Raw genomic sequence first — 13,118 nt, forward strand, 5'->3', positions numbered from 1 at the left:
GTACTTCACCACATTAATAAAATAAAGAAAATGTCTATGATCATCTCAACAGATGCAGAAGAAGTATCTGATGAAGTTCAGCAATCATTTATGATCAAAAGACTCAGCAAAGTAGGAAGAGGAGGGGCCTTTCTTAGTCAAGGAGATCCTAAAAAGCCTCCAACTAACATTACACTTAATAGTGACAGGATGCTTTCCTCCACAGGTCAAGAACAACAACACATGTGCTTATACCACTTTCATGAAACACTGTATTGGAGATCTCAGGCAGAGCAATAAAGACAGAAAGAGTGGAAGAAATAAACTCTCTATTCAAAGACAACATGACTTAGAAAATTTTAAGGCATCTACCAAATAAATAACAGAACCAATAACGGAATTTAGCAAGGTTACAAGATATAACGTTAATACAGGAAAGTCCAGTTATATTTCTCCATATTAGCAACAAACAAGTCAACCAATGATATAAAACCTAGAAAATGAACAGAAATGAAAATGAGAAACTAAGCAACCTGATTTTAATACTTACCAGAAACCTAAAGAAATGAACAGACAGATCAATGGAATAGACCAGAACAGGAGTGGCAGACTTCTGTAAAGGAAAAGTTACTAAAGATTTTAGTCTTAGCAGGCAACCTATGGTTTCCATCCCTCATTCTTTCATTTATTTGTTTTTAAGATTTTTTTTTTATTTGACAGAGAGAGAGAGAGAGTGAGAGAGGGAACACAAGCAGGGGGAGTGGGAGAGGGAGAAGCAGGCTTCCCGTGGAGCAGGGAGCCCGATGCGGGGCTCGATCCCAGGACCCTGGAACCTTGACCTGAGCCGAAGGCAGACGCTTAATGGCTGAGCCACCGAGGAGCCCCTCATTTGTTTTTTAGTTTATTTTTTAATCAATCCTTTAAAAATATAAAAGCCATTCTTAGGTTGTGGGCCATATAAAAATAGTCCACAGGCCACATCTGGCCCCTGGGTTGTAGCTTGCTGACTCCTGGACTAGAAAGTCTAGAAACAGACTCCTCCTTATCCAGTCAATTCCATTCCTAGTTATTTATCCAAGAGAAATGAAAATTTATGTCCACACAAAGACTTACACAAAAATGTTCACAGAAGCTTTATTCTTAATGGCTCCAAACTGGAAACCACCACAACCTCCATGAATAAGAGACTGGATAAGTAAATCACGGTATTCTCACACAATGGAATACTATTTGGTAATAAAAAGAACTAAATTCAGGAATTACATGGATGAAGCTCAAAAACACACCGTGAGCAAAAGAAGCCTTGAGATGAAAGCCCACGCCATAGGATTCTATTTATACAAAGTCTGAGAACAGATATAAGGTGAAAGAAATCAGTAGTGACTGCAGGAGTGGGGTGGAAGGACAGGAGAAAGGAGATATACAAAGGAACTTTCTGGGATAATGGAAACAGCCTACATCTTGACAGGGATATGGGCTACACCCCCAAGAGTTTTGACAAATGCATCAAATTAACACTTAAGACCTGTGCATTTCACACTATGTACATTACATTTCCAAAAATAATACAACAATATAGCATTTAAAAATTCATAGGTCTTTAGTAGGTCTTTAACTCCAGATCCTAACAGTTGACCTTTAGTTGGAAAGTAACAAGGTTGACTGGGTTTCCTTACAAGTATTACTCTTCAAAATAGTCACCTGGGAGACTTACCTAATCAAAGTATTCAATGTTGCTATCACGCAAAACATTCATTCAGTTTGTCTTACAGAACATAATCAGTTACAAAGTTAACTATAAAAAAGAAATTGACTTTAAAAAGAGAGACATAATTATAGATAAAAGACTGGTAAGGAAGACATCAAAAAGATAACACTAATTTTGAACTAAGTGATAGCATCCTCATGAATAGTATTTTCTTCTCTAGACTTTCAAAATTTTGTACAATAAACAGCAACTATTTCCATTATTAGAAAATATTCTCCAGGGGCGCCTGGGTGGCTCAGTCGTTATGCATCTGACTTCAGCTCAGGTCATGACCCCGGGGTCCTGGGATCGAGCCCTGCTCGGTGGGAAGCCTGCTTCTCCCTCTCCCACTCCCCCTGCTTGTGTTCCCTCTCTTACTGTCTCTCTCTCTGTCAAAAAATAAATAAAATCTTAAAAAAAAAAAAAAAATCTCTGAAAACATTAGAAAAGCAGTCTCATTATCACTTCAAATGTTCTGTGGTTATCTCAAATCCTTTCTATAAGAAATAAGAAAGCACAAGCCACCTTATCGATCTTCTCTGAAAGTTTTCAGGCACCGTGCTAAGAATGATGTGCACACTACCTCTCTTTCAATCAGCACAACTCCTCTCTGGGACAGATATTATTATCATCACCCCCCTTTAATCTACACAATTCTCAAAGGCAGGTACTATTATTATCCTCATTTAAAAGACAAAAAACTAAGACCCAGAGTGGTTACATAATTTTCCCACAGCTGATAATTAGCGGAGCCTGGGTCTGAACGAGAGCTTCCTGCAGAGCTCTGGTTTGGCTCTTAAGCAGAGCCCTGTACTGAATCTGGGGAATGAAGTGGTGGCGGCGGCGACTGCACTGCTACTATGAAGAGGAAGAAAGGAGGAGGAGGAAGAGGAAGAAGGTCAAGTACTACCTGTAGTCAAGCCATTTACTATACATATACTATCTCATTTAATTAAAAGGTTTGAAAAATAAGTAAATTCACGGATAATTTTTTTTAAGATTTTATTTATTTGAGAGAGGGAGAGAGTGTACGTAGGGGGGGGAGGGGCAGACAGAGAGGGAGAAGCAGACCTTCCCACTGAGTAGGGAGTCCATATGCAGGGATGCTGGGATCATGACCTGAGCCAAAGGCAGACGCTTAACGGACTGAGCCACCCAGGCGCCCCAAATTCATGGATAATTACCATGGGAAATGAGGCACAGCTGTGAGCACCTTCCATTAAGGTCATGGATTTGATTACCAAGCTGGCTTAACATTTTTCCCCAAAACTGGTGCCTATCAGAGCTACACGCAACCCATGGCACACTGCATTCAAAGCTCTCAATCTTCTCATTCCATAAACTGACCACTGATTTTCACTGTGACTATAAAAAAAAGGCCAATTTAGGATTTACTTAAAATTCCCTTATTTTCTTTGCATTAGTTCAAGGATCAGATGAAAGGATCAGATTACATGAAAACAAGAAACGTATCAGACAAATGTACAGTATTATTTCTCTTGCTATTAAATATTAGAAATGTCTTATTATCATTCAAAAACAGAGAAGGTGGATGAGTCATTCATTCCTTTAATAGCCAACTTGGCTCTACTAATTCTTTACACACTATGTTCTGCTAATTCATTCCTTTAGGTTCTCAGAGGGTGGTCATGGACCAGCACAACTACATGGTTGGTCACATGGGAGCTGGCAAAGGAAAAAAAAAAAAAAAGAAGCAAATTCTTTTTTTTTTTTTTTTTAAAGATTTTATTTATTTATTCATGAGAGACAGAGAGAGAGAGGCAGAGGGAGAAGCAGGCTCCCAAGGAGCAGGGAGCCCGATGTGGGACTCGATCCCAGGACCCTGAGATCATGACCTGAGCCGAAGGCAGACGCTTAACCATCTGAGCCACTCAGGCGCCCAAGAAGCAAATTCTTAGGTCCCACCCCAAACCCACTGAATCAGAAATTCTGGGGAGGGGTCCAGAATTCTAGGTTAACAAGCCTACAGTGATTCTGCTGGACGCTCAAGTCTGAGAATCACTGCTTCCTCCCATCTGACCAAAGTGATGGTTGACTGGGTCCAAGGGGTCTTCATCTAAATCAAAGCCTTTACCCCTTAGGGAGAGCCCTAGGCAAAAGTAAACTCTATGTTTTCTGACCACTTTCCAAAAGAGAAGAATATTCCAAAAATGTTATTTAAAAAAAAATAAGCCCTCATCTAACCCCTTGTGAAAATGATTTACCATGCAAACTACTTTGGTCCCTTTCAGATTTGTTACTTCTAAGAAAGGACTAATAGGATTTCTAGAGTCGCAAAAGCACATTTTTGTCAACCTTAAAATTAGAGAGATTCTGGACCCTTGGCAACACATATCACAACACCATCCTCTTTCTATCAGCTGCTGACTTTCCTCTGCAACCTTCTCTATGCAGAGCAACAACTCTCAACACCTGTAGCCAGGAGACTAAAGTGTACAGCTTCCAATTCCCACTTGAATTTATCTTTTTTGCTTTCCTTCTAAAAGACAAGCATTTGGGTTAATTTCAGTGGAAAACTAGAACATGCTACCAAAGAGATAACGTATCAGGTTCTGCCACTGTTGAAGTTGAGACTGTTTCCCCCCTTTTTTTTTTTAAGTCATATCGTGCCTTGTTAACATTATTGCTATGTTGTTGAAATAGCTTATATTTTCTATTTTAAATATTTTCTTTAAGAGCCACAAACTTAGGAATAAGAAAGCAGAAATAATAACAAACATGGAGAAAGTCTAAAATTATAATAAAAAATTTTACACGACTCAAAGCTAATGTGCTTAGAGCTGTGAGCTCTAAGGCTGGATGAAAAGAATTTCTATTTTTTAGAAGATTTATTTATATGAGAGAGAGACAGAGACAGAGACAGAGAGCAAGTGAGCGTGCAAGCACGGGGAAGGGGCAGAGGGAGAGAAGAGTCTCAAAGAGACTCTGAGGCTGAGCACAGAGCCTGATGTGGGTGGGGCTTGATCTCATAATCCTGAGATCACAATCGAAGCCAAAACCTAGAGTCAGATGCTTAACTGACTGTGATACCCAGGTGCCCCCAAAAGAATTTCTATTAAGATATAAATTATAAAACTGACCCAAGAAGAGACTGCACAGGTCAGTGATGAAGAGACCTTAGCCAGACTGTGTGGGATCCAATCCTGGTTCTGCCACTGTGCTAAGTTAGTCAACTTTCCTTCATTCTCTCCACTCTGTGTTCTTCCATTTTTTTTTTTTTTTTTAAAGATTTTATTTATTTGACAGAGAGAGACACAGCGAGAGAGGGAACACAAGCAGGGGGAGTGGAAGAAGCTGGCTTCCCACTGAGCAGGGAGCCCGATGCGGGCTTGATCCCAGGACCCTGGGACCATGACCTGAGCTGAAGGCAGACACTCAATGACTGAGCCACCCAGGCGCCCCTATGTTCTTCCATTTCTTAATCTGTGACATGGAAATAGTATATACTACCCACTTCATATAGTTTTATGAGGAATAAAAGTTAAATATTTTTTTAAAGATTTTTTTACTTATTTATTTGGCAGAGAGAGAGAGCACAAATAGGCAGAGCAGCAGACAGAGAGAGAGGGAGAAGCAGGCTCCCCACTGAGCAGAGAGCCCAATGTGGGACTTGATCCTAGGACCCTGGGATCATGACCTGAGCCGAAGGCAGACACTTAACCAACTGAGCCCCTAAAAGTTAAAAGTTTTTGAGTTTTCCTCAAAATGAAAGTAAACTTAGACTTTATTATTTTTTTAAAGATTTTATTTGAAGAGAGAGAGAGCACACACACAAGGAGGGGGAGCAACAGAGGGAGAGAGAGAAGCAGACTCTCCACTGGGCAGGGAGCCCGATGTGGGGTTCAGTCATGACCTGAGCCAAAGGCAGACGCTTAACCGACTGAGCCACCCAGGTGCCCCAAATTTAGACTTTTCTTAAAGAAAAATATATTGACCAAAGACATCAAGTTTCTAAAAGGTCCAGGATCTACAGAAAATAGCAAGAGTGCTGTCAAAGATCTTCAGTCACCCCCTAGAGAAAAAAAGCTTCAGGCCCATACAGTTGTACAAGTGACATCTCTCAATTCTTCAAGAAACAGATCATTCAGGGCGCCTGGGTGGCTCAGTTGGTTAAGTGACTGCCTTCGGCTCAGGTCATGATCCTGGAGTCCCTGGATCGAGTCCCGCATCGGGCTCCCTGCTCGGCGGGGAGTCTGCTTCTCCCTCTGCCCCTCCCCCCTCTCATGTACTCGCTCTCTCTCATTCTCTCTCTCTCAAATAAATAAATAAAATCTTAAAAAAAAAAAAAAAAGAAAGAAACAGATCATTCAAATGCTAAACCATTCCAGAGAAGAGATGTGAAAGGTTTCCAAACTCGTACTGACCCAGTTACAGAACACCATATCAAAACCTGACACAACACAAAACAGAACTATGGGTCAATCTCATTACTGATTAGTTTCTAAATGAAACACTAGCAAAAAAGTTCAGCAGTACATTAGCTTTTAACTTCACAATTACAGAGAGGGTTCAATTTGTTATTAGGAAACCTACTGAGGTAATTTGTCACATAAATAAAACAGAAGAGAAAAATCACAGGATAATCTTAGACATTAAAAAAGAATTTAATAAAATCCAACAACTAATAAATGAGGATTAGATTATGCTCCAATTTAAAATGGCTGCAAACCAAAGCTCACATCATACTTAATAATAAAATACTAGATACCCCTCTATTTAAGTCAGATACAAGACAGGGAAGTCCAAGAACATAAACACTGGTAGAAATACTGGCAAGAAGATGATGAAAAAGTATCAGAAATGCAAAGATGACTGTCTACTAGGAAAACCCAAGACAATCACCTGAAAAAGTATTAGAATAAATAAGAGAATTCAATAAAGTGGCCAGGATTATCAAAGTAACATATATGTATGTTACCATCTTTGCTGTACTAAAACAGTAATCATGTAATGAAAGAGAATAACTCATCCAACAGCAATAAACCCACTGATACATGCAGAAATAAACTTAATAAGAAAGGTGTATTATCTATATAAAGAAAACTATACTATGCTTCTGAGCAACATAAGACTCCATGAAAAGACAAAACTTGTATGTTTAGAACAAGATAACTCACGGAGCCACAAAACTATTAAAATACCAAATTCCTCCTTAAATGATTTATAAAGTTCAATACAATCCCAATCAAATTCTAAGATTTTTGTTTGTTTTTAAGAATTTGAAAGACAATTCTAAAGTTTACCTGAAACAGTAGTTTTCAACCCTAGCTGCCATGAAAATCGTATGAGGAACTGTGAACCGTATCAATGCTCATGCCACACCCCAGAGAATCTAACTTAATTGGTCTGCAGTGGGGTTCAGGCACTGCATTTTAAAAAATCTCCCCAGGTAATTTTGATGTGCAGATACGGTTGAGAATGACCCATCTAGAAGAGTATCTTACAAGGACAGCCAAGAAAATACTGGATTCTTGAAAAAGAATGAAGAGCAACTACCTCCATCATGTACTGAAGTTCATTATATAGGTAGTACAGTAAGTTTCTGGCACAGGATAAGCAAAGATCAATGAAACAAACAAAAAGTCCAGAATTAGACCCAAACCTTGTATATTTGAAAACTGAGTAAAATCTAACAAAAATGGTATGTTACATTAGTGGGGAAAAAAGCTGGATCAGCAGTATCTAAATAAATGGCACTGGGATGACACCTACCATTTGGGAAAAAAATACACAGCTAGATCTCTGTATCTCACTCTGGCCAAAATCAATTCTGAACTAAATATCCAAGATATAAGGAGAAAAAAATACAGAAAAATATTTCATAATTTTGAAACAGAGAAAGCATTCCTAAACATAACACAAAACCCAAAAGCCGTAAAAGAAAAAATGGATAAATCTGTTTCTATAAAAACTGAAAACATCCATTTGGTAAAAACACAGAACTATCAAATTGTAAACCCAAGTAGCCATACTCCTGGTAAAACAGACTTCAGCAAATAAAAAAAGAGGGGGAAAAGCTTACATTTATTAAAGGTTTTAACTTTCATATAAAAAAATATTCAAAACCACAAGAAAAAAAGGAAACACAACAGAAAAACTAGCAGAGGACATGAATAGTACAATATAAATGCCCATGAATTCATGAAAAGACATTTTTGCCTAAGAGAATGGCAAATCAGCAAAAGTATGCTATCAGTGTTGGTAAGAATCAGGGGGTGGGGGGGTGGGGAGTGACAGGGAGTCATTCGCTTTTGGTGAGGGTGTAATCCACAATGTTTATGGAGAGTATTTGACAACAGCTATGCTTATCAAAAATGTCAATAGCCTTTAATCCAGAAGTTTCACTACCAAGATTTTTTTTTTTGGGGGGGGGGGTGAGTTTTATTAAGCAAGGACACATAAAAATCTCTCCAGAGTCAGAGGGGTCATGACAGGGTTGCCCCACTACCAAGAATTTATCTAGCAGATACACTCAGCTGTACAAAGATGTATTATCAAAATTGTTATATCAGCGAAACACTGGAAACAACCTAAATGTACAGCCGTTAGGGCATTAGTCATATAAATTAAGATATACCCAAATTGGGGACTACTACCATATCAAACCCAGTAAGAAGGACTGAGCTCTATCTAACATAGAACTTCCAACTTACATTAAAGTGGCAAGAAGGAGGTATATGTATACATACATACATACAGGGAGGGGCAGAGAGAGAGATGTTATACTATACTACTCTTTATGTTTAGGGCAGATACATATACACACACTCACCTCTCTATGCACAGATCATCCCCAACAGGATAGATAAGAAATAGTTGTCTTTGGTGAGAGAATTTGGAAGAGCCAAAGGTCAAGAGTTAAGGGAGATTAACTTTTCAGTTCTTACTCGTAGTGCCTTTTTTTTTTTCTTTTCTTTTCTTTTTTTTTTTTTGTGGTTTGTTGTTAAACCATGTACAGGATTACTTTCTAGAAACAAAACTTTTAACAAAGGCTTTGACCTAATAATCTCACAGAATCTATCCCATGATGCATGTGGATATGCCTATACAAAAAAATACACTCACTGCAGCTGTACCAATGAAAAATCAAAAGCAATCCAAATGTTCATCATTAGAGGAGTAGATCAATAAATTATGGTGTGTCCTATAATGGAATACTTTGCTATCTACTGATGAAAACAAGGGAAATCTGTGTGCACTGCTAAGGAAAGGCAAGTAGGGTATATACTGTTACATAAAATAGCAAAGTGCTAATGTAGTTTGGTTCCATTTCTTATGAACATATTTGCATAGAGTGGTTATCTGGGGGCGCCTGGGCAGCTCAGTCAGTTAAGTATCTGACTCTTGATCTCAGCTCAATCAGGTCTTAATCTCGGGGTCTTGAGTTCAAGCCCTGTGATGGGCTCCACATTGGGCAATGAGCCTACTTAAAAAAAAAGAACAGAACAAAAACAAAAAGTAAACAAGGAAAAAAAAAATAAGTGGTCATCTGTAAAAAATGAGGCTGCTCTTTTTTATTATTTGAATTATTTTATAGGAAATCTGCATTTCCTTTGTAATGATGATTTTTAAAACAAAATTATCTTTTAAAAAGTTTCTTTCCCCCCCTGTGCATCTTAAAATCTTATCTGGCTTAAAATGAACTTGTCTCTTGCTCTTACTATTTGCCCTTCACTATTAGTTCTTTTGTCCCACCCAAAAGCCACAACAACCCTTCCAAAAAATACCAGTCCCTGTCCTTCCTTTACCATCAGCCTCTTTGGGGTACCTACGGGGAGCAGAGATGACTGTCCCCACAACAGTGAGCACTCGCCAAGTGTTGTTTGAAAGAGATATCACACTGTACAAAGGAATGAAAGCCCTGGGCAGCCAGAGGAGCATGAAATGAGAGATACACCAACAGAGCCCAGACTGCAGGAAACCTGCCAAAACCAATAAACAAAACAAACAAAACAACCAGATTCTTCAACAAATGAATTGTAAGGATCCTAGAGATTAACAGAGTCTTAAAAGCCATATTCACTGAATATAGTTATTCCAGTTTGGGGGGGGGGAACCCCCATAAAAACAGATTGGGACACATGAGGCCACTGGAAATCTGAGTTATCTAGTAGACCTTGATGACAAGAAGAAATCATTCATTTACTTACATGTGAGAATGGCACTGGGTTTAGGTCTACCCTGTCTAACTTTTAGGAATACACATTATCAATGGCTCACTAAGTATGGTCAAGGAGCCCAGATACCTTCGGGGGTGGGGGGGGAGGGGGTCATGATGTCAAAACTATTTTCATAAAATACTAAGACACTCTCATTCTCTCACAAAAACATAGAGGCACTTTCCAGAAGCTCTGGGACCTGTGGTATCACCGTGCTTAATGGCTAATAGAATGTGTGCTTGGTTTTCAAAATTCTGTTTCAGTATTTAATGTGGCAAATATTGATAGATATAATCCACATTGTAAAGAAATCTCCTTGGGGCCCTCAACAGTTGGGCCTAACAATCCTAAGACCAAAAAGTTTGAGAACCCTTGCATTAAACTACTATGTCTATTTTTGCATAGGACTTAAATTCTCCAAAATAAAAAGTTTTTTTGTAAGGGGGTAGCATGGATTGATGAGTGAACTGGGAAAGAGCAAACATCAGGCTGACCATAGCAATCTCTTCTCAACCTACCTCTGGAAGGCATGTGCATACACAGACCCCTCTGCAAACGCCAGGGACAACTAAAGTTTAAGTTCACATTCCCTCCCCTTTAACAACACTTCAAAAGAGATAAATGCCAATTTTAATGTTTGGAATTACAGTTGACTGCTGAACAATGCGGGGGTTTGAAGCCCTGACCCCTGCCCAGTGGAAAATTGGCATAAAAATTGTGACTTCTAAAAATTTAGTAACGAATAGCCTACTACTACCCGGAAGCCTTACCAAAACATAAACAGTTGATTAGCACATTTTTTGTATATGTATTATACACTGTTTTCTTATAAAGATAGAGAAAACATTAAGAAAATCATAAGGAAACACATTTATAGTATTGTACTTATCAAAAAACAAAAAAAACCCCACCCCATGTATAAGGAGACTCGTGTAGTTCAAACCTGTGTTGTTCAAGATTCAACTGTACTTCATTTTTATTTAAGTTAAAAAAAAAAGAAATTGTCTCCTTATCTAAGACCGTCCCAGGCTTCATCTGCGTCCCCTAGTGCCCGCGACAGCCTTGTGGGGAAACTGTGCTACTCTTACTTGTCCTTTTCCTTCACTTGGGCTAATCAAATTCAAGAAATAGCACAAACTGTTCTACTGCTCTAGAACTTGCTGTTGTAAATACTGCCTGCAACAGGTGCTCCGGTGGCTGCCACCAAGGAGCCTTGTCTCAGAGCCACCATGGTGTCTGCTCCCTCACTGGGAATCTGCCTGCACTCCGCTTCCTTGTCAGCTTCCAGCTTTCCAGTTGTCCCCATCGACCTTGGCATCTGCCTTCCCTGTCCTCCACGTTCAGCTCCTACTCTACATGCCAGCTGCAGGGCTGGTGGCTGAAACCCAAAGCAGTGCTCTCAACCTACACAGACCTCAAAGCCACCTGGAGGCTCCAAAGGGCCCCCCAGATTCTGAGTCCAGTAGCTCTGCACTTCTAACAAGTCCCTGGTGCTGTGCTGCCGGCCCACAGACCTCCCTCTGGGAACCACTGCTGCGGAGGTCCTCCTGTGACCCGAGGGCCCGCACTGCCCCTGGCTCTGCCACCTCCCCCGCTGTGAACCATGGCAGCTTGCGGACCAGCTTCTTGGTAAAACGGAGACTGTGGCAGAAGACTTCACTAGGTGAACATAAAAAGGAAAAGGTATACGGAGGAAGAACTTGGGTCAGCTGGTAAAGGAGAGGGTCAGCAGCCTTCACCAGATTCAGTGACGCAACAGAAAGCAGATTCCCCGCCGGAAGTTGCCTCCTTCAACCATGTAGTCCTATTTCCACCATTTTCCTCAGAGGCTTAAAAACTGGCCGTCAGTCCGAACACATCCCCTATGTTCACAACTGCCTGACGTGCAGGCCATTCTACTGCTGGCTTCTTTAAGAGCGCCCACTTTCAAGACGGGCAGAGATCTTCATCTCTGGGTTCCAGATACCAAACCTCCCTTTTCCAAATCTGAGGGCAGGAAGAAAGACTGGAGGAGGAGAGGAACGTGCCACATCATCCCGCTTCACTGCGCTGCTTGCTTAGAAGGAAAAGCTCCCCACCCCCGCTAACAGGAAGCATTCAAAGCACTTAAGCTCACTTACCTTGGTCATGCCTCCTGCCTGCGCCGTGTTCAGTCCGGCATGACTGGCCATTTGTGGCGAAACCTGTGTTAACGTCTCGGCCAGCACGCTGCTCGTGGCCCCCTGCATGGCCGGAGCAGGGTACGGCATCCCAGCTCCCCTTCCTCTGCCAGCGGCCCCAAGAGAACCATTCATGACTTGCGCCTGTCCTTGCTGGGCCTGGTTCATTAAACTATGGCCAGAGTTACTATTGAGGAGGCCTGGGTGGGTCTGGTTAAAGTTAGCATTCATGCAGATCCCAGGTCCCGTCTGCGATGTGGCAGGGCTGCTGGTCACCAGCCCCACCTGCTTTTGTGCTTGCGGATTCAGTGCTTGCGAAGCAGGGGGAGTGGGCCCAGAGGTGCTGGCTGCCTGTTTGGGCAGGCTAGGGGCTGAAGAATCTCCCTGGTTCAGAGGGCTCTTGCCCATGGCACCCAAGCTGGCCATGTTTGCACTGTTCGGCTGTCCCTGAGCCTGGCCGCCAAGGCCTTGCTGCACGGGGCTGCTGGCGCTAACATTTCCTATTCCTGGGTTGATACTAGAGCCGCTGCCTCCACGCAGAAGCTCCGACAGTTGTTTATGTTTGGAAGCAGCATCTGGAACGAGGTTCCCACTGTTTAAAAGGCTTAATTCTCCTCCATTGGGGATCAGCTCATCAGGAAGATCATTTTCCAAGTCAAACAATGATCCAAAATCTAGAAATTAAACAGAAATGGAAATGAGAAACTAAGCAACCACAACAGCTTTCCAACTGTCATATATTACTATGATCTTAACCTAAAGGAGCACTTCACACAGAATGCTGGCATCTTTTTTTAAGTGGTTTTTTTTTTTAATTTTAATTTTTTTTAAAAGATGTTATTTATTTGAGAGAGAGAGAGAGAGAGAGAGAGAGAGCACAAGCAGGGGGAGCTACAGGGGGAGAGGGAGAAGTAGGCTCCCCGCTGAACAGGGAGTCCGATGCGGGGCTCGATCCCAGGACCCTGAGATCATGACCTGAGCCGAAGGCAGACGCTTAACCGACTGAGCCACCCAGGACCCCCAGAACGCTAGCACATCTTAAGGGTAATGTCA

The 13,118-nt window shown here is 41.1% G+C and overlaps 1 protein-coding gene across 8 annotated transcripts in view; it reads right to left on the reverse strand.

Moving 5' to 3' along the window:
• CREBBP (CREB binding protein) overlaps window positions 1-13,118 on the reverse strand; it is a 124,109-nt gene that overhangs the window by 88,064 nt on the left and 22,927 nt on the right. For all 8 annotated transcript variants that reach the window (XM_064592461.1, XM_064592460.1, XM_064592457.1 and 5 more), the window contains exon 2: window positions 12,027-12,739. In XM_064592461.1, the coding sequence (XP_064448531.1) occupies window positions 12,027-12,739 (713 nt within the window). The remainder of the gene's footprint in view (window positions 1-12,026; window positions 12,740-13,118) is intronic.

This window comes from Mirounga angustirostris, unplaced genomic scaffold, assembly GCF_029215605.1.
Source record: "Mirounga angustirostris isolate CCGP_5_RB_7025 unplaced genomic scaffold, mMirAng1.0.hap1 SCAF_5, whole genome shotgun sequence".
Lineage (NCBI taxonomy): Eukaryota > Metazoa > Chordata > Mammalia > Carnivora > Phocidae > Mirounga > Mirounga angustirostris.